The sequence below is a fragment of the Labrus mixtus genome, chromosome 20, assembly GCF_963584025.1.
Source record: "Labrus mixtus chromosome 20, fLabMix1.1, whole genome shotgun sequence".
Lineage (NCBI taxonomy): Eukaryota > Metazoa > Chordata > Actinopteri > Labriformes > Labridae > Labrus > Labrus mixtus.
Genome location: NC_083631.1, coordinates 16,576,488 through 16,603,829, shown reverse-complemented (window position 1 = coordinate 16,603,829; position 27,342 = coordinate 16,576,488). Strand labels below are relative to the sequence as shown.

At 40.1% G+C, this 27,342-nt stretch overlaps 2 protein-coding genes across 2 annotated transcripts; both read left to right on the top strand.

The window, feature by feature from the left end:
* Positions 1-438: 438 nt before the first annotated feature.
* Positions 439-11,983, top strand: ppp1caa (protein phosphatase 1, catalytic subunit, alpha isozyme a). The gene is made up of 8 exons (XM_061027318.1): positions 439-655; positions 915-1,034; positions 6,653-6,784; positions 7,035-7,265; positions 7,357-7,461; positions 7,543-7,766; positions 8,236-8,370; positions 8,602-11,983. Exons 2-8 carry the CDS (start codon positions 980-982, stop codon positions 8,710-8,712), a joined length of 993 nt encoding a protein of 330 aa, XP_060883301.1. The 5' UTR covers positions 439-655; positions 915-979; the 3' UTR covers positions 8,713-11,983.
* Positions 11,984-13,835: 1,852 nt separating this feature from the next.
* Positions 13,836-27,033, top strand: kmt5c (lysine methyltransferase 5C). The gene is made up of 9 exons (XM_061065538.1): positions 13,836-14,028; positions 14,415-14,547; positions 15,699-15,864; positions 16,106-16,215; positions 16,334-16,497; positions 17,871-17,890; positions 18,097-18,233; positions 18,379-18,551; positions 20,128-27,033. Exons 2-9 carry the CDS (start codon positions 14,435-14,437, stop codon positions 25,413-25,415), a joined length of 6,171 nt encoding a protein of 2,056 aa, XP_060921521.1. The 5' UTR covers positions 13,836-14,028; positions 14,415-14,434; the 3' UTR covers positions 25,416-27,033.
* The last annotated feature ends 309 nt before the right edge of the window (positions 27,034-27,342 follow it).

The following is a 27,342-nucleotide window of genomic DNA, read 5'->3' as shown; positions in this document are numbered from 1 at the left end:
AAACATGAAGAAAACATGACAAAATCTGCCATGAAATCGCGAAAACCAGAAATATGTCCATAATAATATTTAATCACTGGTATATGTTCAGTTAAATTTGAGACATTATAGACTGTAATCGTTTTTGTATCCTACAATTTGGCCCCTCTGGCAGTGAGAATTAAATGAATGTGGCCCCTTGCTGTGACCAAAGTTGCCCATCCCGGATGTATAGAGACCAGCCTCCTGTGGGCAAACATCAGAGTAGAATTATTTTATTCTTTTACACTGCAGTTCTAACTGTAAACACTGGGTGGCGCAGTGAGCCATTGCTCTCTATTGATGCAGCTATAAACGACTGAGGTAGGAGTGTTAAGACGGACCCGGCAGGCATCCAATCAAAATCGAGAGTTCCGGTTCTAAATTCAAGGAACGACCAATCAGGTGCTGCGAACTGCGTGAAGGGCTTGGTTTGATTCAGCCTCCTACGTTACCGTAGACACTTCGGTAAAAACGGCCTTATTTTAAAGTTCCTGGGGGAAGAGTAGAAGGACCCAGCCAAACCGAAGGAAAGGGGTCAGGATTGTGCGCAGAGGATCGATATTTTCTCCGTTTTCCTTTCCTGGGGGGTTTGTTGCTCAACCGAAGTCGCGGTTCGGGGACTGCTAACCCGTATGTAAGTTAAAACACACAGCAGTCGTCAGCTAACTAGCCGTCATGTTTTGCTACGGCTAGTTTATGTGCTTAGCATAAGCTACTTGGCTAGTTGCTAACTAGCTGGCGTGTTTCGCTTGAGCTCGCACAGGGCTCATTCATTGTTTGAGTTCCGCTAACATCAATTTTTACAGGAAAGTCGTTTGCTTCGCTGTGTGAATTAAAAACCACGCATTGTGAGTTGTTTGTTAGCGTCCGTCTTCTTTGCTTTTATCTTGTAGAAATCGGAGGTGCAGCACAGAAAACCAAGGTCTCCACTGCCCGAGAACGTCAGAAAATAAAGAAAATGGCGGAGCCCGACAAACTAAACATCGACTCTATAATTCAGCGGCTCCTGGAAGGTGAGGAGATCCCACTGTGCTGTGCAACATTACACTTCATGTAGATAAACCGGTAAAAGACAAGTGGGGAAGACGTTGAAATGTGTGTTTAATACAGCAGGTACGTCAGCCTACTTAAGATTGCTGTGATCTCAATTCGGATGACATGCTGTAGTCACATCCATCCCACTCAGCTCAGTACATTTCACTTCATGTCGTTACTATTGTTTTTAATTTTTTATTATTGGTGCATTGGGACAGAGTTGTCTGCAAATGAAGGGGAAATGGGCGGTTGCAAGAAAAAGAGGAACAAGGAATACACACAAAGTACTCTTTTACTTGACCAATAGGTATCTAAAGATCACATTAACTTTTTCCATAGTTGTTGGATCTTCCATCTTTTTCCTCGAACCCTGTTTAGAGTAAGTAGTCTTTATGTATATGTAATATTATATAATCATACAGGGTTATATCAGCCATCACCATGTGTGTAGTTATCAGGGTTTCTTTAGTGCAGGGGTCTCCAACCTTTTTTCATCTGAGAGCTACTTTCTAAAAATGAAACGAAACGAAACCTTTATTGCCCCTAGGGGAATTTGCCTTGCACAGAGAGCTTAAAAAAAAAAACACAATACAAACAAAAATGCACAGGACAGCACATAAGAACACATAAAAAACACACTAAAGCATCACATGATTCAATGACGGATTTCAGCAAGTTAAATAAAGTGCAGAGTGCCGAGTTCGTCCTGTATAATCAGTTCTTATTAAGCAGCTGAATACAGCTGAAATAATGGCCAAGGGCTATTTACATAGCTCACATCAGCTGAATGAAGCTACTGTTTGTACATGTGTGAAATTGCAATAAGCCAATGCTTATCAATAATCTTAAATTCACATCAATGTCCAAGAAAACATTAGTACTTCATACTTGTTTTTATGGGCCAAATATATGAATAGTGGGGAAGAGGTGCATTTACCGTCGTCTGATTTTTATTTTTAACACAGTCGGTCAACCTATAGGCAAGTTACTGAAAACCTGCTCCCGAGCTACCTGTTGGAGACCCCTGCTTTAGTGGATACTAACCCAGGGTTTGGTGGGAAAACATCTATTAATATGATTGATTGTTGTGGTTTTTTGGGGGGCTGGGGGGTTGCTTGGTTATTGCGATTGCTTGTTGCTGTATAAAAAACAAAGCAGGTAATAGGTTGTAGATTTTTACCCCTTATGTTGCCTCTTTTCCACCGGAGCTTGTCAGCTACATGGGTGGAATGTGTAGTGCTTACTGTTTAGCTGTTGTTGCATCTGATTACAATTTGCAGCCACAGCCTTCTCAGGAGTCCCTTGTTAATGAGGTGTACAAACAATGATGCTTTGATTGACACATGCTAACTGTAGTGCTGTGTGAAACTGCTGATTGGCCCTCTTTACTACTCCTCTGCCACTTTTGTAGCAAGATATGAACTGTTTAAAGCAACTTAAAAGCGGTGTTCTGAATCTGTAGTACCCATCAGTGAATAAAAGGCATCGCCACAGGTGTGATGGTTTTGAACAGTTCTAAAAGCAATGCTTATTATTTAAATAAAATGTCAGTTTTGTGCATAAATGGTTCAAGATGCCAATGCAGTACAGGGATTTTGCATAAAGAAACGTGTGTCATGAGCTGTTCTTTGATCTGATGTGGAGTGACTGATATTAAGTCTTGGCTCTACAAATGTCACACAAACCATTCCTCAGCAGGAAGTTAGACGCGCCTGAATGTCGACTGTATACAATGTGTGGAGACGTTATGTTTTGAGCTGAGAGTGTGTATGTTGGAAAACTAGCCTGTTTTTGTCTTCACAACCGCGTGATGATTGTGTAACAGGAGCCTCTGGGACATCAAACATAAACATAAATCTCTTTACACTCAACTGTACAGTTCATCTGGAGAGCACAAGAAATATGGTTCTGACCTCTGTTGTTGTCCTTGCGCAGAGAGTGCTCTGGGAATGGAACTATTGCATGCTTAACAAATACACATTAGTGATTCCACTGCTGTCACAGAGACCTCTTTGTCTGATTGCTTCACAGGAACAACATCATGTATGTTGGTATCAACATCCTGTGACTTGTACAAGATGCATAAAAGCTCTGCCTTCAATTACAGTATTGTACATTTTTTTTGGTCTGTAAATGAGGAATGTGTCATGAAGAGAATTTTCCCAGGCCTAACAACATGAACCTGACCTTAGTCCTCTGTTTATTTACCTTCTTAAACATATGCACTGGGTAATCAGACTAAGCTGAGCCTTTGGAGCTGATCAGGATTATTCACAAATATCCGTGTGCAGTCATACTGCCTCCTGGGAGTATGACTTCCACTGTGGACCCTGTTGGCTGCTGCACTGTTTTGTACATGGGTTGTTATACTTGGGCCGTGATAAGGTTGTCTGGCACTTGCAGGAGAAGACAAACAAGCCTGACTCTGGCAATATTTATACCCTCTTATGTAACTCACTTGACCTTCTTTAATCTGCAGTTGTGGTTTTATTACTGAGAGTAGCCACTCACCAGTTAAGATAACTGTTGACGATATCTACTTTGTTAAGAGTAATTAAATACTTTTCCCACTGCCAGTGCTGAATCAAATGATTGATACATTTTAAAGAGCTCACTCTCCTGTGGACAACAAGGTAACCCTCCTGTGGACTGTGTATCAAGACCAAACCAATTAAATGTGTTTGGATAATGAGCACTTTCAATTGGATTACTTTCGTAGATCTAAAGCTAAGTGAACCCAGAATGTGTATGTTGCTAATAGCATGTCTGCAGAGCATGACATCATATAAGCTCAGCCTGAGCACCCAGCACTGAGTCAGGAGTATTGGGCCAAACCAACTGTTGATTCCTGCTTTCCCAGCTCCGCTTTTCTGCTGTGCTGGTCCAGCTCTTTTTGTCCTGACCCTGATCAGTGTACTGGAAAGCCTTTTGTCTGTGCCTCCTGGATGATTAGCCCAGTGTAGCCCACTGGCTATGTGGCTAACTTTGGCTTAAGCTCTATTGGGGCTTAGCCCTCTTTAATCCAGGTTTAAAGAGACAAGCAGCAATGCAGTATTTATACCCCCTTTTCCCCTTATGCTTGGATGCTAAGGCAAGATAGGGCCATTTTACATTGTATTTGTTGATTTCTACTAACGCCTCAAAATTAACAGGCAGTATTACAGATGTACAACTGGATTTGTTTTTACTTGGACAAAGGTTGTAGGACCTCTATAAAGTACTTGATGAAATGGTTGTTTTCATTATTTCTTTTTGAAGACATCGATTTTGATCTGTAAAATGTAAAAAAAAAAAAAAAAGCAGGAACAATTGAAAAAAATTTCTACTATGGGAAAAAAAATCCTAACTTTCATGAAACTGAAATGAGCAAATGGTAAAAAATTCTTGGAAAATTAGTGCAACTAATATCAAAGGTGTTATTTATTTTTCTTCTGTTAGATAAAAACAACGGGCAGAGGAAATTATATTTAAAAATTCCCTGTTCAAGATTCGACACTGTTCCCCTGTGACACTGTTTATCCAAATTTCAGAGTTAATCTGAAGCATTGTATTTCCGTATTGATTTCATTTTATTTGATGGTCCTTGTCTCAGTAATTTTTGAACATTGTAATTTCTAGATGAATTAAGATTTCACAAGTTCTTTTCAACATTCATTGCTCTTTTCGAAGAATGTGAATTCTACACAGTCTTTTTCAACGACGAGATCAGCTTCTCTAATAGAAATGTGCACGTAATGAGGAAGCGTTTAGAAAGGTCATGGACTTTAGTCAGTTGCCTGATAGTTGCAAATGTGAAAGTGGTTGTAGTGGTCCGTCAGTGTTGAACTGGAATATTTTGTTTTTGCAGCATGACAAATTTGACATTTCAGTTTGAACAGAGCAGCTATAATTTTAGACGTAACTGTGTAGCTTTGCCTCTGAAGTTTTCTAGTTTGGCCAGAGGGGGCAGCTACAATTACAGTCTCAGTGATGTAAACAAATCAATAAAGCAACAGTTGTACTGTTATTAATCCTACTCTAGCTGCGTCACTTCGATGGCTTGGCATTTAAAGGTGAAGCCATTCATTTCTTTGTCGCTTTAGTCAATCCTCTGTTCACACCCAGCCCCAAAACAATTGTCAATGAGGCGGTTCTGTCACCGTCACCTTCCAACATTACCTGTTCAGTAGACTGTGGTTACGTTGTTCAGCTGGGAACTCGTCATTAGTAGGCTTGTACAGTTTGTGTCGGGTGTGTTTGATTCTGTCATTGATACAATCAGCCTGGATTCCAAACTCAATGAGGAGCACTGTCGTGTAACGAGGCAGAATACACACCGGCTTATAAACAGTTGTGCAGCATCCGGTTGGCATGTCGGAATGCTAATAATGCGAACAGAATTAGTGCATTTGTGCTACTTGGATAGAAATAATTTCTGACTACCTTTGTGTTGTTTTTGTTACAATCCTACCTTTTCCACTATTTGAATCATAATGACACATTTCTGTGATGTGTCGTACGACTGTCAATAAAAGTCAATGTTCCTTCAGAGTGTCTGTGTTTGGCTCCACTCGGTGTGTGGGGCGAGTGTGAATCTACGTTCTCAAGAGAAACTTGACAAACCTGCTGAATTCTTTAGATAGCATTAGTGCAAGTAGAACACAGTGTCATAATGTAATCTTTGCCGCCTCCTTTTAAAACAGTTAATTGATTTAATGGTATGTTACAACATGTCACTTCACCTTATTTTTTTATGGTCTTTTTATTACAGCGTATTGCCCTGTATTTTTAACAACAGTGCAAACAAAGAGAGCCCTAACTCTCTGTTTGCACTGTGTTTGCTTCAGCAACATCAGCTAAAAAGGGGAAGTGGGTTTCAAGTCTTCCTCATTGCTTGTGGTTGAAACGCCACCTGAGCAGACATATGTGCTTTTGAGTCTGACATCGCTCTAGTTTTCACTGACCAGGTTTTTCTAAGATGCTTTATCTCTATATGCACAAGCATGTGGTGTATTTTTGGTGGTGTTTTTAACCCCTGAAAGTATTTTGTGTGTAAGCAGCTCTCAAATTTTCTGAACTTGGAGCATATTATTACATCTAAACTCATGTGGTTACCTGCTGAAGTGGCTGTTAGACTGGAATGCTAACAGAAATTGCCAGCAGTTGGCGGGTGGGAGGTGTTAACTGCCCAGTCTGGAAGCCTGGTTTATAATCTGAGCATCACGTTTGGTTGCTGTGCATCTTCATTCAGGGTTTCTCTTTATAAATGCATGTGTCTACGTGGTGCTATGTTATCACCCACAAACATACACCCACTAGCGTAGCGGTAACCTGGTGGTTAGTGCGCTGGGAGGCTATAGTCGTCCAGGCCAACTGCTTGATTTCAAATCCGACCTGTGGCTCCTCTCCTGCATGTCATTCTCTCTCTCTCTCTCTCTCTCTCTCTCTCTCTCTCTCTCTCTCTCTCTCTCTCTCTCTCTCTCTCTCTCTCTCTCCTTGATTTCTGACTCCCCTGTCCTAGCTCTAAATAAAGGCAGAGAAATCAAACTACAAACTGAAATAAACCTTAAAAAAAACACACCCACATATCCCTGTCCAATATCTCTCTTATTTTCAGTGAAAGGTTCTCGACCAGGGAAGAACGTCCAGCTGACTGAGGGTGAGATTCGTGGCCTGTGCCTAAAGTCCCGTGAAATCTTCCTGAGCCAGCCAATCCTGCTCGAGCTTGAGGCTCCCCTGAAAATCTGTGGTGAGTTTTTAATGTAGCTGGTAGTGAGTGTCAGTAAAGCATCATAACAGAGTGCAAAATGTAAACCACTGACTCTAAAGCAGGACAAAATGAGTCTTTGTCTGTTGTTGTTTTCTTTCCATTACTAAGCAGACACTTTGTTCATTTGTAATTGTTGCTTGTTAAGTAGACACTGGCATGCAAAAGCAGCTACACCCAGTAGCAGTAAAAGTAGGATGTTGAATTTATGCTCCTCTGCTGCCCCCTGCAGGTGATGTCCATGGCCAGTACTATGATCTGTTGAGGCTGTTTGAATATGGAGGCTTCCCCCCAGAAAGCAACTACCTGTTCCTGGGTGACTACGTAGACAGAGGGAAGCAGTCACTGGAGACCATCTGCCTGCTTCTAGCCTACAAGATCAAATATCCAGAGAACTTTTTCCTGCTGCGTGGCAACCATGAATGCGCCTCTATTAATCGAATCTATGGCTTTTATGACGAGTGTGAGTGCAGAGGACTTTTGTTAACACATAGAATTGTCAAATCTCTTCACCCGACTAATCACTAATGTCTCATCTCTCCGCTTGTTTGTAGGTAAGCGACGGTATAACATTAAGTTGTGGAAGACATTCACAGACTGCTTCAACTGTTTACCTGTGGCTGCCATTGTAGATGAGAAAATCTTTTGCTGTCATGGAGGTATGACTTGTATAACACATTACGATTTTTTTGATTAGATAACAAGAGCCAGAATAACATCTCTGACGGTTCTCCCTGCAGGCCTCTCTCCTGATCTCCAGTCTATGGAGCAGATTCGCAGAGTTATGCGGCCCACAGATGTGCCTGACCAGGGTTTGTTGTGTGACCTGCTGTGGGCCGATCCAGACAAAGATGTGCTGGGCTGGGGGGAAAATGATCGTGGCGTGTCCTTCACATTCGGGGCAGATGTGGTGGCTAAATTTTTGCACAAACACGACATGGATCTAATATGCAGGGCGCATCAGGTAAGGTTCAAACAGAAGGACTTGTGACAGGTTTTGCTTAGGCTTGTTCTAAGGTTTTATATTGGGATCCGCTATGGTATTTTATTTTAGCTTAACTTGTTTTGTTTAATTTTAATCTATAAATAATCAAAAAGGCTAGCTTCTGAATCTACTAATCACATAGAAGAAGTGACAGTGAGCACAGAATATGGCTGAGTTTGAGATCCTGGAACCAAGATAAAAAAATCAGACAGCCATCAGGCATCGGTAAAAAAATTTGACTTGTGTAGCTTTGTTTCCGTTCTTACATTTTATTTTTTAGGGGAAAAATAATCCACTAATGCAGCTACATATGAGACTGGAAGCACCATTTAAAATAAATTATCTTTGCTACCACTGTACCAACAAGCGCATATCTGATGATCAATACGTTACATTTGTTGCTTCTCTTTCATAGTCCATGTTCTTAAAGTCTTATTTATTTCCTAAGGTGGTGGAAGACGGTTATGAGTTTTTCGCAAAGAGGCAACTTGTCACCCTATTCTCGGCTCCAAACTACTGCGGGGAATTTGACAACGCCGGTGCTATGATGAGTGTGGATGAGACGCTCATGTGCTCCTTCCAGGTTTGTAACGCTGTGTTGTTGTGCGTTTGCTGAATCTATTTAGTTTACTAATATCACACCACAACACTTAGTTTGGATTATTATTGAAATCAGGTGATTGACTTGACATGTGTTCTGATTTATATTTCAGCTTATTTCTGTGGGTTTTTATTTGATGTGGGATAAATATCTACTGTCACCATTTGAAAGTTAGTGTTCACGTAAAACTAAATGAGAATTTCTCTTTCACAGATTCTGAAGCCAGCAGATAAGAAATTGTATCCTTATAGTGGAGGAATGCAATCCGGGAGACCGGTCACCCCACCGCGAAATTCAGCCAAGTCAGCCAAGGCCAAGAAATAACACCCGCTGGCTCCCCCCTCCTACACCCTGCCAGCTCCCCCCCCCCCCCTCTCCTGTTGACCCAATGCTTTTTTTCCCCCTCTACCTTCCAAACTTTTTTCTCCCTTGCCACCAAAAGGCAACAAAGCATACAAATGTCCAGGGTTCAATCATGTTTTTCTCCCTAAAATGATTTTTAACTATTTGTTTGGCTGTTTGTGTGCATTTCTTGTGTGAGTGCGTCAAAGAAAACGTGAGAATGATGCTGAGGGTAATGCTGTATTCTGTTTGTATGGTTTTTAAAAAAAAAAATTCTTCTCCTCCCTCGCCCTCTTTTTCTGTTGTGACATCTTGTAGAGATGAGTTCTCCCCATCAGTGATGTAATTTCTAACCTGGTTGCAGCGGAGGGGGGTGGGAGGGGGGGGGGGGGGTAAAGAGAGGAGCCTTAGCTGTTTATGTTAAGGCCCTGCACTGTTTAATGCAAAACACAAGCTTTTGTACATCCTATTTCCGAGGTCTGTGTGATGGGTAGGGATGGGTGGTTGGGGATTGGGATCACATTGCACGCTCAAACAGTAATGGCACATACCACACACACACACACACACACACACACATTGGGTGCACAGGTGGAAATATGTGCAGGTGAATCCTTCAATGAAACGGATTCCCAATGATTGGGTTACTTTTTATTTCCTCTTCTTTATGAAAACCAATGATTTGACAACAAGGTCATGGATGTGAAATAGTGTTTTTCTTTGTCTTTATCTTTTTGTAGATACATGAAACCGACATGGTTTGATTTCTTTTTAGTTCACTGAAAGTTGAGAAATAATAAAAAATAACTGTTTCTTTGAATTTTGCTATTACGCTGATCACTTTGTGTTTGCCATCGCATTGTCATGTTCACGTCAGCTATGTGTGTCTTTGAGTTTGACGCCTTGAATTGACAAAGCAGCAGCTTGAAGAGATGTTTTTGTAATGAGGCTCACAAATGTAGAAACTCTAAAGTGTAACTTTTGGCCCAGCTTACACTTCAAAAGGCCTTTCACATGTTGCTCAAGTGTGATTTGGCTAAAAGCGATTCTTTGACTGCAGCAGAATAACTTCAGATCTGGGTTTCTATCCTGATGTTGCCTGCTTACTCACAAGAACAGATACTTGATGAGAAATCTCAAGTGGAAAATGTCTCTGTTTTTTTTTTTTCATCATCGGAGGGTGATTAACGGCTAGTTTAAGTACTGATACTGAGTGGTTCTTTCTCAATGCCTCACAACGTGAAATAGTCCTCACAAAATACAAAATCACCACGTGCCGTTTATGTTCCACAAGTAGATGCCAAGATGTATCCGTACTGAACTAACACAGCTAACTTAAGACTCTACTGAAGAAGAGTTGGCTTTATGGTTTTCCATATTCTGCTGTGATCAAATGGAGATGAGATGATGAATCAGAGCGCTGACCTTTCCAGTTTGAAATGCGTTAGTCAAGACCACTTAAGTTGAGTCTGTCATACAAACAAAAGAGTGGGCTTATTGTAATTTAAACCCACACAGAATGAGGGATGCATGCATGCAAGGTGGACCTGGGAACATGGTGTTAAGATAGAGCTCAGTAAAGGTGGTCCGTGATGGGGAATCTGAGCACATTATCAGCGTATTAATGAAAGATAAACACAATATATGTAAGAATCATTTCCAGCAACTTTTCAATGACTTAAAGCTTCAATTCCCAGCTTAACGGCTACAACTGTATAGCAATTACTGAATAAGTTTGTAAGCTTTAGAGATGTAAAATGAGAGAACGGGAGTGTGTCATAGACGGGGATCAGTCCATCTTCACACAGTATTAGAAGTGATCAATGTGACAACTGTGAACCCCATTTCAGAGCTCAAAACTAAAACTTTGCTTTGTTTGATAGGCGTGTCAAAAAATAGGAACTCTAGTTTATAACCACTTAATATCACACGTCGACCACTTAGCATTCCCTCCCAGCGTGCATTAAGTTGAGTTCAGGCATACAGGGTGTCCCAGTAACAGCAGTCTGTAGTTCAGGACTAGCTGTTGCAACTTTCTACGATGTTTCAGGGTATGTCATGGCCCATTTATCGTCACCCTAACACACTCGGTCCCAATGTACATAATGAGTGCGTCTGGCTCTATTTGTCTGTCATGATTCTTCAGCCCTCTTGTCAGAGTATGAAGCAGGGAAATATTGGCCCTGTCGTTAAGGCCAGCTCCCTGCTCTTAACTTTTAAGACTTCAGCGTGAGGTTTTTAACTCGGTACCTCATAAAAAAACCAAAACAAAAACAGATCGTTTCAGAAAGCTGTATTCAGAATCCTGCTCAGCTTTCTAGCAGTTTTAACTTCCAGAGGGCTGGTGAAAAGCAGAAATAATTTCAAGTCATTGTGTGTTCATTTCAATTCATTTCCAGTAAGATCAACTCAGGAAGTGAATTCAAATTATATCCAATTGTAAGAAGAAACCATGTTTATATACGTCTGTTAAGAAAAACACCAGTCACCATTTTTTACATGATATAAGTCGCAGCTTTCGTTCACATAGGTTAAATGAATAAGAGTTAAGCCCAGCTTTGGCATGGAGAGGGGTTCAATGTTTCGAGTGACCTGGTGCTTAATATGTCACTTTTTCATTTGTAAAGGATACAGGCCCACCTTTTGTGGATTAAGTTCATATATGATGTAGAAAGAAAGTTAACATGTACAAAAGTTTATGTTATTAAAGTCTAATAGAATAAAGAAGTGATTACAATGCTTAAATACAAATGTGTCAAGAGACCGTATTGTCTCTCTAATAATACAAAACGGATTGAGTGGCTCCTTTAAGACATGATATTATAGTACTGAAGCAACATAGAGCTAGTAGATCTCTGTCTTCTGAATAAAGTCTAATAAAGAGGACACCTTCATTTCCATTTTTTCATAGCTGTACAAACCTTTGCTTAAAACATTTTTATTACTCTATATTTACTGTTATTACCTCTAAGAATCTGGTCTTTATTTTTACTTTTTTTTTTGTTCATATATTCTTTTTACTGACAAATTTAACGCTAGATACCGCAAGCTTATTAGCGTAGGATTTTATAATCAATCAGGGATGTTTTGCACCATGCACTGTCTCTGGGTAGATCTGAAATGATAAGATAATTACAGTACAGAAGAAGAAGAAACGGGAGATATGAACTGTATTTTTTATTTGTATTTCATTTGTTTTCAAATCGATCACAAATTGTCTCTGTTATAAGGTAGAAATAAAACATAGAATTTGTATATTTGTGTCTGTTTTTTTTCCCCAAATGCTCCCCGGCACCTTTATGAGAAGAAGCCTATTAAATCCTATCGACTTCGACGATGAAATGTGGAAGAAGCGCCAGATGATATTAAGACCTGTACCAGAAGCTCTGGGAGTAGAGTTGTTTTGTCACCATTTTTCTGCCTTAGACTGTTTTTTTTTTTTAATATTACATTTTTTCAAATGTTGCCTATGCTGGCAGTAAAATATAGTGGTGAGAGTCAATAGAATCTGTGGCCTTCAACTTTCTCCTGTATGCATTTTTACACATTTCTTAATTTGATATAACCTGATTCTGTTTTAAAAATTGGGACAGGAGTAAAACAGGAGAAATATGCGAGTGACTAAGTATGAAGAAGTAACTTGTTTTGAAAGTATGCTACAGGTAAGCAGGGTAACTTGCAGGGTGACTGAAGTGGACTACAGCGAAGGCTCCACCTGTCAGCTCATAAACCGAGCTGTTGATTTATGAATCAAACTTGTGGTTTGAGCCTTCATCAGACAGCAAACACATCAACACTTGTGCACGCTGTATTCTCAAAATAAAGAGCTGAATCACTTACATGCATGTATGTTGTGTGAAGAGACACTGATACAAGTGTAATAGCAGTACTCTGGGTTGCTTTCTTTATGTATTCCCAAGACATTTCAACATTTAACGAGTTATTGAAGAATACCCCCCCTTTTTAACTTTTTTTTTCATGACTATTCCCTTCCAGCTTGGACTAAGCCTGTCCTTGAATGTGCTTGCTAGATTAAATTAATGTGGATGTATTAGTTATTACATATTAAAAATAAATGTGCAGAAGGATAACATTGGCTAAAATACATTGTGAATGATTGCCATGCTTGATAGTGGTAATGCAACACAGCATTTATAATAATTTAAGCTAGAGTAACTAGTAAAGTTAAGACGTTTTAGTTAATAGAGCATGTTCTTAATAGTATTCAATTTGCCAGTTTTATTTATCAAAGTGGGTCAGGATCTATGGATGTGGACTTTATAATTGACTCCAAAGGTTAAGTCTTTATCAGGAGTAAAAGATGTATGTGCATTTCAAATGGCCAGGAAGATAAAAACCATTGACTAAAGGTTAACTGTGAGTCTTTTCTTCACCTGAGATGCTGCAACACCTGAATATCATCTGCAGGAATTAAATAGGACGATTCTGATATGATTTAAGTTATAATTTGTCTGTGCACAATCTGTATTTCACTACTTGGTCAACAAGAATAAAATAAAATAGAAAAGGTATTCAAAACTGTATGTATATTTAATTTACATTAAATAATAATAGGTATTAACAGGACATGACATAACACGCCTCAGTATTTAAATCCTTGTGATATTTATTTCAAACCATGTTAGTAGTTCAGCTCTTTACAGCCTAATGACGATAGGCATCATGAGTGACTTTTCTCACTTTTCTTCACCTAGATCACGTGAACAGAAAACAAATAAACAACTGGATTACACAGACGTCCCCTGTGTTTTAAACTGACAGCTCTCTCGGTCCTGTTTCTCTTCGTTAACGTTTCCTCAAAATGCCCCCACACTCAAAAAAAGAATGTGTAACCAATCACGAGGCTCAAAACAATAAAGTGGGTTTGGTTTGGAAAATTGACCTTGACTCCAGCGAATAGCGTCGCTCGGGGGGCGTGGTCAAATAAAGTTCGGTTGCATTGGACGTTGCCCATCAACTTTTGCTACTAGGTGAGCGTTCTGCAAAGCTAGTTAGCTAGCAAAACAAAATTCATTTTTTTTAAAGTTTATAGTTTTAGTTTGCGGCGCGTATCGGTGTCTTGGGATTCCGCCTGGGACTCACAGTCGTCAACAAACCCAAAAATTCCAGGAGTGACGAGGAGACTCCATTTTCCCCAAGCTGTTGGCCTGGCGGAAAGCTAGCTGCAGCGCTAGGCTAACTTTCCCTGCAGAGGGAAGGAGAACCCGAGCAAGCTTAGCTGCTTGCGATATAATTGTCTCACTGACGATACTTTCGTTGACTACAAACGACTCCCAGGTATGCTTTTGTAAACCATTTGCAAATGTGAGTTTTTGTGAGAACACAGGGTAGATCTCCGCGCCTCCATTTAATCAACTATTGCAGTCTTGTTGCGTTAGCTGCAGAGCGCTAATGCTACAAGACTGTTAGGGAACCTCAGCTGATAACACAACATATACAGTAAGCCCAGCAAGCAGGAGAGCTCAGTGCTATAGAGGCTAACGTGAACCAAGAGCTGCACACAACGGAATTATCTCCTTTTTATTGGAAGCGTGTGGTGTTTACAGCTTTAAGACATGTTTTGTTGATTCTGCCTCTGCAAAGTGAGTGAAGAGACTAATGCACAACTCATGATAGTGGTTTGTTATTGTTGTTATAGCGGTGCTTTGACCCTGTGATTGCAGCATGCTGATGGTGGGAGGCAATGGACGGATGCACTAGAATGAGTGTGAAGGAGCTGTGTGAGACAGATGACTTGGCCACTGGTTTGGTGCTGGACCCCCTGCTGGGCTTCAGCACCCACAAAATGAACATCAGGTAATCCGTCACAATGTCACCAAATTATTGGATCATAACAGGACTTAAATAATATTATTGTAGGACATTTCTTTTCTTAAAGGATTCCACATCAGTACAGTATCTTTCTTTCTTTTTTTTTAAAATTCTGCATATGGAGGTTTACTCAATCACGTGTTAAAATGTTACACCAGGGGTCTCCATCCTTTTTTCATCTGAGAGCTACTTTCAAAAAAATGAAAGTGACCAAGGGCTACTTGCATCAAATCGTTTGCATTTATTTACATAGCTCACATCAGCTGAGTTAAGCTGCTGTTTGCACATGTGTGAAATTGCAATAAGCCAATGCTTATCAATAATCTTAAATTCACATCAGTGTCCAAGAAAACATTAGTACGTCATGCTTGTTTTTATGGGCCAAATATATGAATAGTGGGGGAAGAGGTGCATTTACCGTCGTCAGATTTTTATTTTTATTTTTAACACAGTCGGTCAACCTATAGGCGAGCTGCTGGAAACCTGCCCGCGAGCTTCCTGTTGGAGACCCCTGTGTTATGACATCCATACTTATGTGTCTGACACAGCAGAGATAATCTTTTGTTTAACGATAGTATGTGTAATCTAATAGATGCGGTTTGCCGTGCCGCATCCGCTCCAGAAATGTCACATTTCATTTCATTTCACGTTTGATTTTTTTGGTCAATTCAGTGTATGGTTTCAACACCATAATACACAGCAAAAAATATTTTCTCATAATGCCGAAACACTGTTCATGAGCAAACAGGAGCAGGAAGAAGAAAACTTATAATACCTGCCCCCCTTTTTCCTAATAACACAAGATACTGTTTAACAGAATAAGATGGCTAACCTGTTGTTTTCTCTTTAAGTCAGAGCTACAGTGATACACTATTCCTACCCACAGTCTGTTCCATTTAGAATTAGAGTTGTTGTATTATAAACTGTTGCCTATGAAGTATTACTGTAATAACATCTGCATCATTTGTAACATGTTTATGAACCCCCCCCCCCCCCCCCCCCCCCGCCCCACATTTAACCCTTGTTCTTCTCAAGTGGTGAACATTTACATGTTTGCTTATCCTCATAACTTTTGACTTTGACTTGTCACGCCGCTCCTCCTATAATGCCGTCACCTGCATTTTCTCTTCTGTTAGTCCCCCGCCAGAGATCCGGCGCTGGGGTAACCTCAAAGAGACCCTGCTGCGCTTTCAGCGTACACATGACTTCAACGCCACATTCGAGGCTTTGACAGTGGGTGACCTGGCTGGTGACTTCTTCGATGCATTGGGAAGCCATCGACAGGAGCTGCTGAGGCAACATGTATGCTGATGTTCAAGCTTCCATAGAATAGAAGATTTTAAATCATTTCACACAGTATGGCTTTATTAAATGGCAATGTGTTTGATAATATACATTAACTAAATATAATGTGTTTTGACATTTTGTTTGTCGTAGTTTCTTTCTTGTAGTATCCCCATTTTGTATTTTTAAAACGATCATTATTGTTGAATGATTGGCTTGAATGTTAGGGCTCAATCTGAACTATTTTTGACATCCACAGGTGTACCGCTACCTCAATGCTTTCCTTTTGGATAGCGGTGTCAAGATTGAGTCCTGTGACAGGTACTCTTCAGAGACGAACGGAGCAAAGATAACATCAACAAGGCACTGGTAATCACCCACATCCTTAACATATATATATATACTGTATATTTATATTTGTGTTGCATTTCCTGGACTTAGTTTTTTCCTACAACTTAAACATATGGTGCTAATTTATTGCGCTCAGGTTTATTGGTGAGCGGGTGGAGGTCCTGCTGGGATGCATAGCCGAGCTGAGCCCCACTGACAGTGCTGTGCTGAGGACGGGAGTCAATGACTTCAGTGTGATGTATTCCACACGCAAGCGCTGCGCCCAGCTCTGGCTTGGACCTGCAGCCTTCATTAACCACGGTGGGTTTGTTTTCATTCATGACTCATTCTTTCCCAGCACACACACTGTATACACAGATGTACTAATTAAAAATGTTCATGGCTGATATGAGCGCTCGCCTTCACCTTCCAGGAGCAAATGTTTAAAGGCACAGTCTATATTCTAAGTTTCAACATTGAAAACAATAATGGAAGAAACTATCACTCAAAGTGACCTACTGGTCTTTGTTACATAATGTTAAACTTTGTTACATAATGTTAAACTAAACAACAATGAAGTCTTTGTCAACTGACACCGCTGACAAAATGCAGATTTTTTTATGTTAAAAACTTTTTCTTGTCTACAATTTGCATGGTCAAAACGACTTTGTCATTTAAGTTCCTGGATGCACAATAACTTGTTTAAGCCAGAATAAGTATACAAGCTGGATAAGAAAAGTTTCATGATGTTATCAACGATCAAACATGAAGTCTGTTCTTGTGTTCCTGCTTTGATCAAAATCCAGACTCCATATTAAATACTAAATCTTATCCAGTTATTTTCATGGAAATCAATTCAAGTAACTCTATCAACTTATCTATGACAGAATGCTACGCTAATAAAGCACTTAATCCTAGAATTTTTGTCTAGAATAGAAGATCATTATCTGTTTCCCAAACTGAGACCTTGTGGTAACTCACTCATGTTGAACCATTAAGTTCTAATTCCACCACACGTAGATACAAAACAGTGTTATGTTGCTTACTCAGAACCATAATATGAAGTTAATCAATGGAGGTGGTGCATGTTTTTGTAGCAAACACGGTATTTGAGTCAAATATAATCAAATCTAATAAGTCAAAAATGATTAAATCTGTATATATCCTCCTTTTCATCCTTTGCCAATGACATCCCTGTTATATGTGGTCATGACTCAACAACTTCTGAACTGAAACAAATAGTTGATCTCCCTCATTACTGACAGAACATTAGGGAGTAGTTTTGAATGCAAATCCAGATTGGTCAAAAATACCATGACCTATAGTTGCAGGCCAAGTCTGTATTTTAATGTCTATTTTAAAGTAGTGATTTTATAGCTCTGAGCATGTTGTCAGTCATACAGATAAGCAGCTTGCTCCTCACAGCCCTCGGGGTTAAATGGTCTGTAATGTGTACAAAAGATCCAGTGAAATTCTAGTTAATTCCCGGGTCCACTCAGAGGCCACTTTCTGACAAGATCTCCTAATAGTGTTTGAGAGTTAATCAGCTTAGCCTTTGAGCCTTTGTGCCAAATTAATTCAGCTGACAAACAAAATAGAAACTCCTTTATTGCTTGCTGTGATTTGATATTTATTAATAGCTTGATTTTTTTTTCTTCTGTTTTTCTTGCATTATTTGTCCTTCTGGGTTGAAGACTGCAAACCAAACTGCAAGGTAATCAGCGATTTTGTACCTATCACTGTTCTAAACTGAGCTGAATAAATGAAGAGATTGATAGCTATGATAAAAAACATTTTTTGCATCTGATTTTCTTAATCTAGTAAGATTTATAGTTTATTTCTGTTTCTGCTCTGGGTTTTATCCCATGGGCCAAGCCTTGCCTTTGTCTTATCCTGTTTCTCCCCTTTTCACTCGCCCAGTTTCTCCCTGGTGAAAAGAACATTGCGTGTGTTGAAGTGATTCGACCCATCTCACCTGGGGAGGAGATCACGTGTTACTATGGCGCCAGCTTTTTTGGGGAAGGCAATGAAATGTGTGAATGCTGCACCTGTGAGAGGTGTGTCCGTCATCTGATCAGACATCAGTCTCTTTAAGTCGCTTGTTTTTAACTCTTTCTAGTGGAATATTTTTGTATCATGAATAAGAACAGTGGTTTTCCTGTTCTACTGAAATAACATTTTGCAATTTGAATCACCATTTAGGAATGGAGAGGGTCACTTCAAACACAAAGGGAAGCAGCCTGAATGTGAAGAAACAAAGGACCCCGTGGGCCAGAAGTACCGCCTAAGGGAGAGGTATCTTCGTCATCACAGAGAGAAGGGGCACTTTCCTACAAGGCCGACAATACCAGGACATCACTCAGGTATCTTTAAAGGTAACTGCTTCAGGATTTTCGCTTACATTGTATATTTCAGATCTAATCTAATCTAATCTGATACATCGTTGGCTTCCTAAAAGTCCAATCAGCACTGCAAAACCAACTAACATATTTCTTATTATTATGAGACGATTTAACAGCAGTTATGTCAACATTAACAGCTTGTTACACTAAATGCTTGACAGTCTGCTCTGTGGTTATTAAATGAACCATTAAATTAAAGCCTTAGGACAACCAACGCTGCTCATTTGATACATTTTTTACAAACCTTGCTGCAATTAAGGTTTCAAACAGCGAAACATTAAAAAGGAAGATAACAAAATGTGTTCAAACTCTCTTGTAAAAGTCAGATTTAAGCTCTCGCCTACTGTATTAGCTCATACAGAGTCTGACTCTTTGAAAGCTATAATCACACCGTGACCCGCTGTTTTCACACACTATAGCTGCAATGCTTTAGTGAACCTGTCATTGCAGAAAGTGTTTTTTTTTTTTTTTTTGATGATGCAATCCAAGTTGAAAATCATTACGTTGACATTAGATCTTGAGCTTTTGAAAACAGACATCACTCTTCTGTGTCAGAGCTAAAATATGATCCGGCTCAAGCATTCAGTTGGCTCTTAATGACCAATTTGTCTCACTCTTTTAAAACAGATGGCTTAGTTGAATAGCTCAGTAATTAGTGTGAATGCAGTCATTAAAATAAGGGTTTGAAACATGATCTCCTGGATCATTTAGCCCGTTTAGGAAGCAGAATAGGTTTCTTCTTCATGACATAAGCATTTAATATAACATGGAATAAGCACATCTATCGTTAACTTGTACTAAACAATATTAAGGTTCCTCTGTTTTCTCTTTGTTTTATATAGTAAGAGACAAAAACAAGTGCACTTAAAGTAGTTTGTTCATGCTCATGTAACCATGGAGAAAACAAAGGATTTAAAGTAAAGATGACATCTTCATAATAAACAAATAGGACGACATTAGAACTCATAACAATTCAACCCTAACACAAAAACAGTAAATTAAATGGCTCTGATAGTATTTTATTTGACTTTTTTTTTAAGTTCATATATTTCACATGTAAATATTTTATACAAAATCTTGCAAGTTTGGAAAATGCTTACGTCTTTATTTTCAAGATTATGTGCTTGAATTAAATTAAAGTCCCTATAAATGTTTAATTTTCAACAAAATCTGCATTTCATCCTCTCCATCACTCATGTTAACCACATATCTTTTGATGATGGAGGGGCAAAAAAAAACCTTTGTTATAAACTCCACTTAATGTTGGTCTGCAAGAATTGTAATGTCATTTAAGTTTGTAAATCAATAATTAATGAAAATTTCAGGTATGTTTCTCCTAAATAAAGCAAAACCTAGGACCCAAAAGTACATAGAGTAAAATAGTACCATGTGTTGAATATCTCTTTGTTGCTGAGCTAGTTGAGATTATTGATTGATTCTAGCTAAACAGTAAATATGCAAAAGCTGGTAAGGTGTGTTGAACATATGAGATACAACATACAGAAGCTTTAAGTTCACTTGTTTCTTTGTTTTTCTCTTTCATACATAGCCATCCCCTCCAGGAATTCGTTTACCCAGCAGATGAGAAGAAATGCCTTGAAGAACCGAAAGTTTAGTCAAACCAATAAGTGGAGACGAGAGCAGCACAGACTATCAGGAAAGCATCCATTGAAATCCCCCACAGCCAAACAGATTCCACTTTTGTCCCAAGTTACTCTGAAGGACCTGAGAGTCAGAGTGCGGCGCCACTCAGTGGATTTCTTACTCAGCTGTAAGGATCCGACAAGCAAAGAGAGAGCCTTGCTTGAGCAACTGGAGGAAGTGAAGCCAGGTAACAGCAGTGAGGTAAACTTGAAGCCTTTCACTCTTAATTCATCCATGTCAGCCCATCAGAAAAGTAAAGGAGCAGTAAATGGCTCAGACCTTAATGGGAAGTCTGTCACAGTAGTGGAAAAGCAGGCAGTTCACCAGAGGACCTCTTCAAGAACAAGAAGCATGGTTCAGTCCACACCAACACATCAAACAGGGTGCAGTAACACAGGCGACACTACGACTGTTTGTCAGCCTGAAGGAATCAACAAAACCCGCAGTGCAATAAAACAAAAGACGGAAAAAGCAATCACAGAGACTAAAAGCAAAAAGAGCAGCAGCACAGAGTCCTGCTTTACCGGCGCTGTTGCTGAACAAACACAGCGCAGGTCCACAAGAGCACCATCCCTGTCAGAAGTTTGTCACAGTGCTGCAGACAGATTGAAGAAAGCTGGAGACAATCCACTATTATCACTGAAGCAATACCTAACAGTCAGCATAACAAGGTTATCATTGCCACAGAGTTTAGACGCACATAACAGTTTGGAAGACAGGAAAGACGGAGTGGAGTTAAGAGGAAGGAGCAGCCAGCGTCCTAGACCAGCGCCGCTGTCAGTGCAGTCTAGGGGTAAAATGGCTCGATCTCTGCAGAGGCTACAAGGATGTTCTGGGATTAGTACAACGGAGGGCAACAGAGGGGTAAGGGAAATGTTTTTCAAATCTGGGGATAAAGTTAATTTAAGGAAGCGACATGCAGGTGAAACTGTCGATAATTTATCCAACAGCTTAAAAGAAAAGAACGATAAGGTAATCGAATTAAAAACTGTGTCAGAAGTAAAAGAGGATATAACGAAGGAGCAGCAGGACATGGTAAAAAGAAAAGTTGAGGGACAGAAAGAGACCATGAAAAACGATGAATCCACAGAAAGTTTCCAGCCTCAGGAAGAAGTCAAAGAGTCTGAATGCAAATCAGTGCCATGCAAAAAAACAAGAGGACAAAATAACATACAGTGTGTTAGAATTAAAGCGGAGGATGGACTTGTTAATCCACCTGAAGAAATGGCCAGGTGTGTGCCAGTGTGTAGGCATAAAGAAGATGTAGTCATAAAGCAGGCAAAGGTTCTGCTATCTGATATTCTAAGACACGATAAGTGCTTCATAGATAAGAGATTACATGGAGATATTGTAGAGAGGGTGTTTTCTACCTCAGCCTGTAAAGAAACACTCATTTCTGAGGAAGATGAAGAGACTGACATTAATGGAGGCAGGTGCCAGTCTGGAGTGCAGAGGAAGATCAGGAGACGACGAAGGATGAGGCCTAGAGCAGTGAAAACAAAAGCAGAAAGAAAAGACACCAAGGGGCACCTGAGCAAAGAGGATTCAGCCACAGTAAAGACTGAGTTTAGTGAGGAAATGTTGTCCCTTCACCCACCACAGAGGCATAAAAACCCACCGGTTGCCTGCCTAAACGCACTACCTCAGAAGTCGCTAATGTCAGCAAAAGCCACAATTAATCTGCACCCAGACGCCAACCCACAGGCACACATACAGTTCAACATACCTCTGAAAAAACGTACCTTTCGTAGTTCTGTGGAAATAGGCTCTGATCATGGTTTGAATTGTACTTCAGGTCAAGCTCCTGAAGAAGCCACATATTCAACTAAAGAGGTGAGTCAGACTGTAACCACATGTTCAGAGGACAGAATCAAAACAAAGAGAATTTGTAAACGGGGAATAAGGAAAACAGAAGTCCAGAAGTTAACCTCTAAAAAGATAACAACCTTTAACCGAGTGCTTCGCTCTCGAGCAAATGAAGTTCAGCGAAGCCAATTTGTGAGGAAAGCAAAAAAATCTAAATTAAAGAGGCAAGATGAGGTTGAGTTTGACAAGGCTCAGACACGAGGGAGTGAAAAGCTTGCAAAAGGCAAACAAGCCGAGGATCCTGCTAAAAATGTAATGCAGTGTGGTAAAACTCCAAATAATTCCCAAAAGGAAGATGAGGCGGTGAAGTTGTTTCATCAAAGTGGTTTGGAAGAGACAAAGCCGGGCCTCAATTTTAAGATTCGTTTTAAGAGGAGGAAAGGAAGAGTATGGGAAATGCAAGAAGCAGGACTTGAAAATATGGCGTTGAAAACAGAAAAAGGGGACGAGTTGGTGACATGTGATCCCTTTAAAGCCATCATGGATTCTGTTTCAACTTTAAACATGGAGATGGAGGCAGCTCAGGCTCATGTGCAGGCTAGCAAGAAGTCAAAGAGCAGATTGCATCGTTTGAAAAGAAGAGGTGAGAGGATGAGTGAAAGGAAAACATCGACTGCCTCCTCAGACGCAAAAACAGATACAATTCTTGATGATAATGGGCTGAGTGAAATACCTAATGACAAAGTAATAACTAAAGAGATACTTGAGAAGGAACTTCCAAATGGAGTCAAGCTTCTGCCAGAAAAAATCGAGAGTCCTAAAAGTATGCTGTCAGCTGTAGGGCACGCAACAAAAATTGAAGATTGTTATGAAAGGAGTTGCTGTATGTTTGAAACTGAGACACAACAAAGAGTGCAGCCTGAATTGGACTTAAATGGTCTTCCATTACCAGTGCTTAAACTACGCAGAAAGGCAGAGGATATTTGGGAGGTGGATAGCAAAGAAGAGCTCAAACAAACTGAACTTAAAGAAGAGCCCAATGTGAAGAGAGAAACGACAGGTGTTATTTTAGAGAAACAGAAGAAAGGATGTCCTGATCTTGGCAAACTCAAAGAAGAGTGCCCGTCTTTGCAGCGAGTCAACACCAACTCGGCACTTCTAAAAACAGAACCCCCGCCGTTTTCCTTATCGCTTTCACCCTTGTCTCTGTCTTCCCCCCTTAATGACAATAAAACTGAAGTTAAATCCTCGGTTTCAAATACAGTCATTGACAGGTCAGAGATGAACAGCGGAGGAAGGAAACAAAGGTACAAAATGGAAAGAGTGCACAAGTGTGGGCCTGTAGAAACATCCACCCCCTGTCTTAGTCACACTCTCCAACAAATTGACAACAGTCTCTCTCGACTCTCTGAGGGCTTGTGTTCATCTCAGACTTTGGAAAAGCCAGCAGCCTGTTCCAACGCTTCTAATTCAGTCATCCAGCCCCCGTCCCAGTCGCCTCCATTCACAACTGCAGATACTATGCTTTCCAATGAGTCCAGCTTCACAAACTGCTGTGATGATATTCTAGACTTTCAGTGTCTGAACTTTGAGGGTTATTATCAACCTCAGAATATACTTCCATCCTCCCCATCTGATCTGTGTTCACTGGATCCACCAACAGATCCTTTCAGCAGTCCCCTTTCGCACAGCCCGTCTGATACATGGACCACTGAAACGCCATATCTCGGCCCTCCCAGTCCAGGAAATAACTTCACCAGTGAGGATTTGCAGTTTTTTCCAGGTCTAATTTCTTCCAAGGGTGACTCTGTTCCTCTGGAATGTGAAGTGAAGGATACCTCCAAAGACAGAATCCAACCCAACCCTAGTTTCAGCTTTTCAGCTCTTGGCAATACTGACTTGACTGCTAAGGACCGAATTATAAGTAGAAATACAGGAATGAGGCCAGCCAGAGAAGACTTCCGAAACCAGTCATTTTCTGTAGTCAACAAGCAAAGATTGCTTGGCACAATGTCATCTTCTCTTACATCCCAAAGTCCTGTTACAATAACCCAACCTTCCATGAATGTCAAAGCAAGCACCAGTCAATCTAAAGCCCAGTCTAACCTTAGAACCCAGGGTCCCTTCCATCGTATGTCCATTCCAAGTAAACCCCAGTCTTTTTCAAGCAGTCAGCCAAACACAGTGAGAGGAGCGCCCCAAGGTTGTCCGACTAAATCCGTCCCATCATCTCAAATGTCTAACAAATTCCCCTCCCCGCAACTCTTCACTGTGAAAACTCCCAACCCTCCTGACAATCCATTTAAGTATCACGAGAAAACCTCTACTGTTATCCACAGGGTGCTTAAGTATCAGGGAGGGGACCAGAGTCAGAACTTGTACAGTGCACCTTGTAAAGACACCATGGCGGCTGCTGGCAGTCCTAATGTCACATCCAGAACATTCAGTGCAAAACCAGCTGCTTTTGACAGGACCAACCAGAGTAACAAACTAGGTGTTGGTACAGATAGTTACCATAAAGGCAACGTTTCTGTTCAAGGGTTTGGGAAGGGTGTCCCCCAACCTGGGCCCTCAAGCAACCTCAGCAGGTCCAACCATCATTTCAACAAACCCCACTCCTCTTTTCCTCAGTCTTTTAGCAAAAGTAAGATTTCATCTGAAAAGCATCAAAGTGTTGAGACCAACATGACATACAAAAACCTTTCAGCGCTGCCAAGACCCTTCTTCTTTCCCAGCAAAATGCCTGAGAGTTACTCGTCAACACATGACAAGAGTCTAAAACAGGATAAGCCTACTATGTCGACCTCAGAGAAGCACCAGCATTGTTACACCCAGCAAGACCCTTTTGATTTTAGCTTTGGCTCGTCTCTTTCGCCCATGTCTCAGCACAACAGCCCCCAAGTGGTCCACAGTACACCTCCTGGTACACCAGCACCAGCAAACAAGAGTCAGTCCTCAACCTCCTCAGCTTCCTTCCCTTACGGCTACCAAGGTCCTCCTTACGTACTTAACTTCAGTGGAGATCATTCATTGACGCTAGGTCTCAGGGATGGGGCTGAGGGTTACCCAGGATTAGGATCGACAAACTACACCTACCACTGCCTGATGGAACCCTCAGGCACCCAAGGACGGCTGGTTCTTGAACCCTGCGGACCACAGCTGTCGAACCCAGCCTCTTTCTCTTTGGGTGGCTTTTCTGGGCACAAGGTTCAGGACGAACATTGCAGGAAGGACATGCAGCAGCAGTGCCAACCTGGGGAACATCAAGGTGCAACACACTATGGACCTGTTTCATCGTCTCACTCAATGGGTTCAAATAAACCCAAGAGAGTGAGGTTAGTGGTGACAGACGGCACAGTAGACTTAGATCTCCAATACTCTGACTAAATTATAACCACCAGAGGTTGACTGGAGAATATTTTGATGTTGTTTTGATCAAGGGTGGTTAAACATGTTTTGTAAAAACTGTAATTCATAGTCTACCACTTCTTAATGAAAGCCCGCTGACTGACATTTTTCTAAACCATTAATTTGGTGGACTGTTAATGACTTGTACAAGTTTTTAGAAAAGCAGGCACACCAGCTTGTTTGACCTACTGTATGATTTTTTTTTAAAGAGGTATTCACTTCAATTAACTGAAAATACCAAATTACAAATGTCAAAAGAAAACAAAGCATTAATATATTTGTGACAGGGAGTTTGAACTTAAAGGCTCCGTAAACATTGAAAACCCTTACTGTACTGTAATGTAACTATGAACTTTTCTATACCATGTATGGCAGTAGAGACGGGAGCACCCTCATTGGTTGCTGGTACTTGTATGAGTTGGATTAAAAAAGGCAGCTTTGTGCCTCAGTCTTTGATATTCTCTTGTGACTTTTTAAAGCATCTGTTGTAACTGTTCACTCCTGTTTTTATACTCACAATAAGCTTTTTTCTCACCTTTTTGTGTTCAAGTCGAGTGTATGCATGCATTTGGCAGGCAGATTTTGAGGGATCAAAGTGAGGTGTGTTTTCGTACCTGCTCGTCGCTGTCGTGACATCCTGCCCTGCCAAATTTTTATTAAGGTCATTAGACTGTAGTGCATCATTGGAAGGTTTGTGCATGAACAGTGTACAGTCAGATGATTCCTCAACCTGAAACACAATATATTTAAGGACAACTCTTCTGAATGAAGACATGAAATATGTTCTTGCAATTTTTCACAGTTCCTCTATTGACAGGGGGGGGAGTTGGAGTAACTGCAATATGTTTTTTGGCCAGTTGTGCTTAATGAATTGAGGGATGGTACAACATGAAATCTTTGTATGGGAGTTCTTCCAACTGTTAGTTTAAGAAAAATATTTAAACATTGTTACATTTAGTAGAGTGACAATCTTCTCACAGTGACTCACTTTTGTAATCCATTTGGTTTTGTGTTTCAAATATTTTAAAGATTATTATACAGAAAGAACAGAATGATAAGTTCAAAATGATAGCTACTGTTTATTATGTTGTTGCTAAAGGAGGTTCATGTTTATACATGTTTATATTGTAAGCAGAGTTATTTGCTGTTGATTGTGGAAGTCATGTGAGCATTCCCTTCATGTCACGATGTACTGTATGTTAAACCCATTTTTCATAACTGGGCAGGAGTGATCAGTGTGACTGCACTGCCTTACATCACTATCATTACAATATACTGTCTTGATATGAAAGGTCAATTATTTATTTTAATATCCTCATCCTTGAAATGGTGCTTTATTGTAATTTATATTTCACATTGATTGTTCAAACAATGAAAAGTTTTTTTTTATTATTATTTAATGGGGAAAAGTATTGAAGTGAATATTTACATTGAGTATTTAATTTCAAAGCCTTTGACATATTATTCAGTTTTTCAGTTGTTACACAGGTTCAACTTTCTCTGTCCTTTTTCTAATTGGCAGTTAGTCTTACTGAACATCTGCTGTAGAAATGTACAAATGTAGCCTATATCATTAAAGACATTTAATTCTTTTTTATATTTTCGGTCTCTGACTCTTTTATATGTGTTGGGGTGGAAAAACTTTGATTGCTATGGCATGAGAAATAAAAAAAACATACAATTATAATCCATAAGTGAATACATCTTACAATGAAATCCTTATAGAATCAAACTCATGGATGGGTATACCAGCTTGATGACTACATTGAACATAAATGTGATTTCTCTTATTCAGAAAGCTTTAAGTTTGGTATGTTTTTCTTGAAAAATAACCAAATCATTAAAAAGAAAGGTTACTGATATATTTAGAGTCTATTGACTGATTAATGGATTACTATGCTACTTC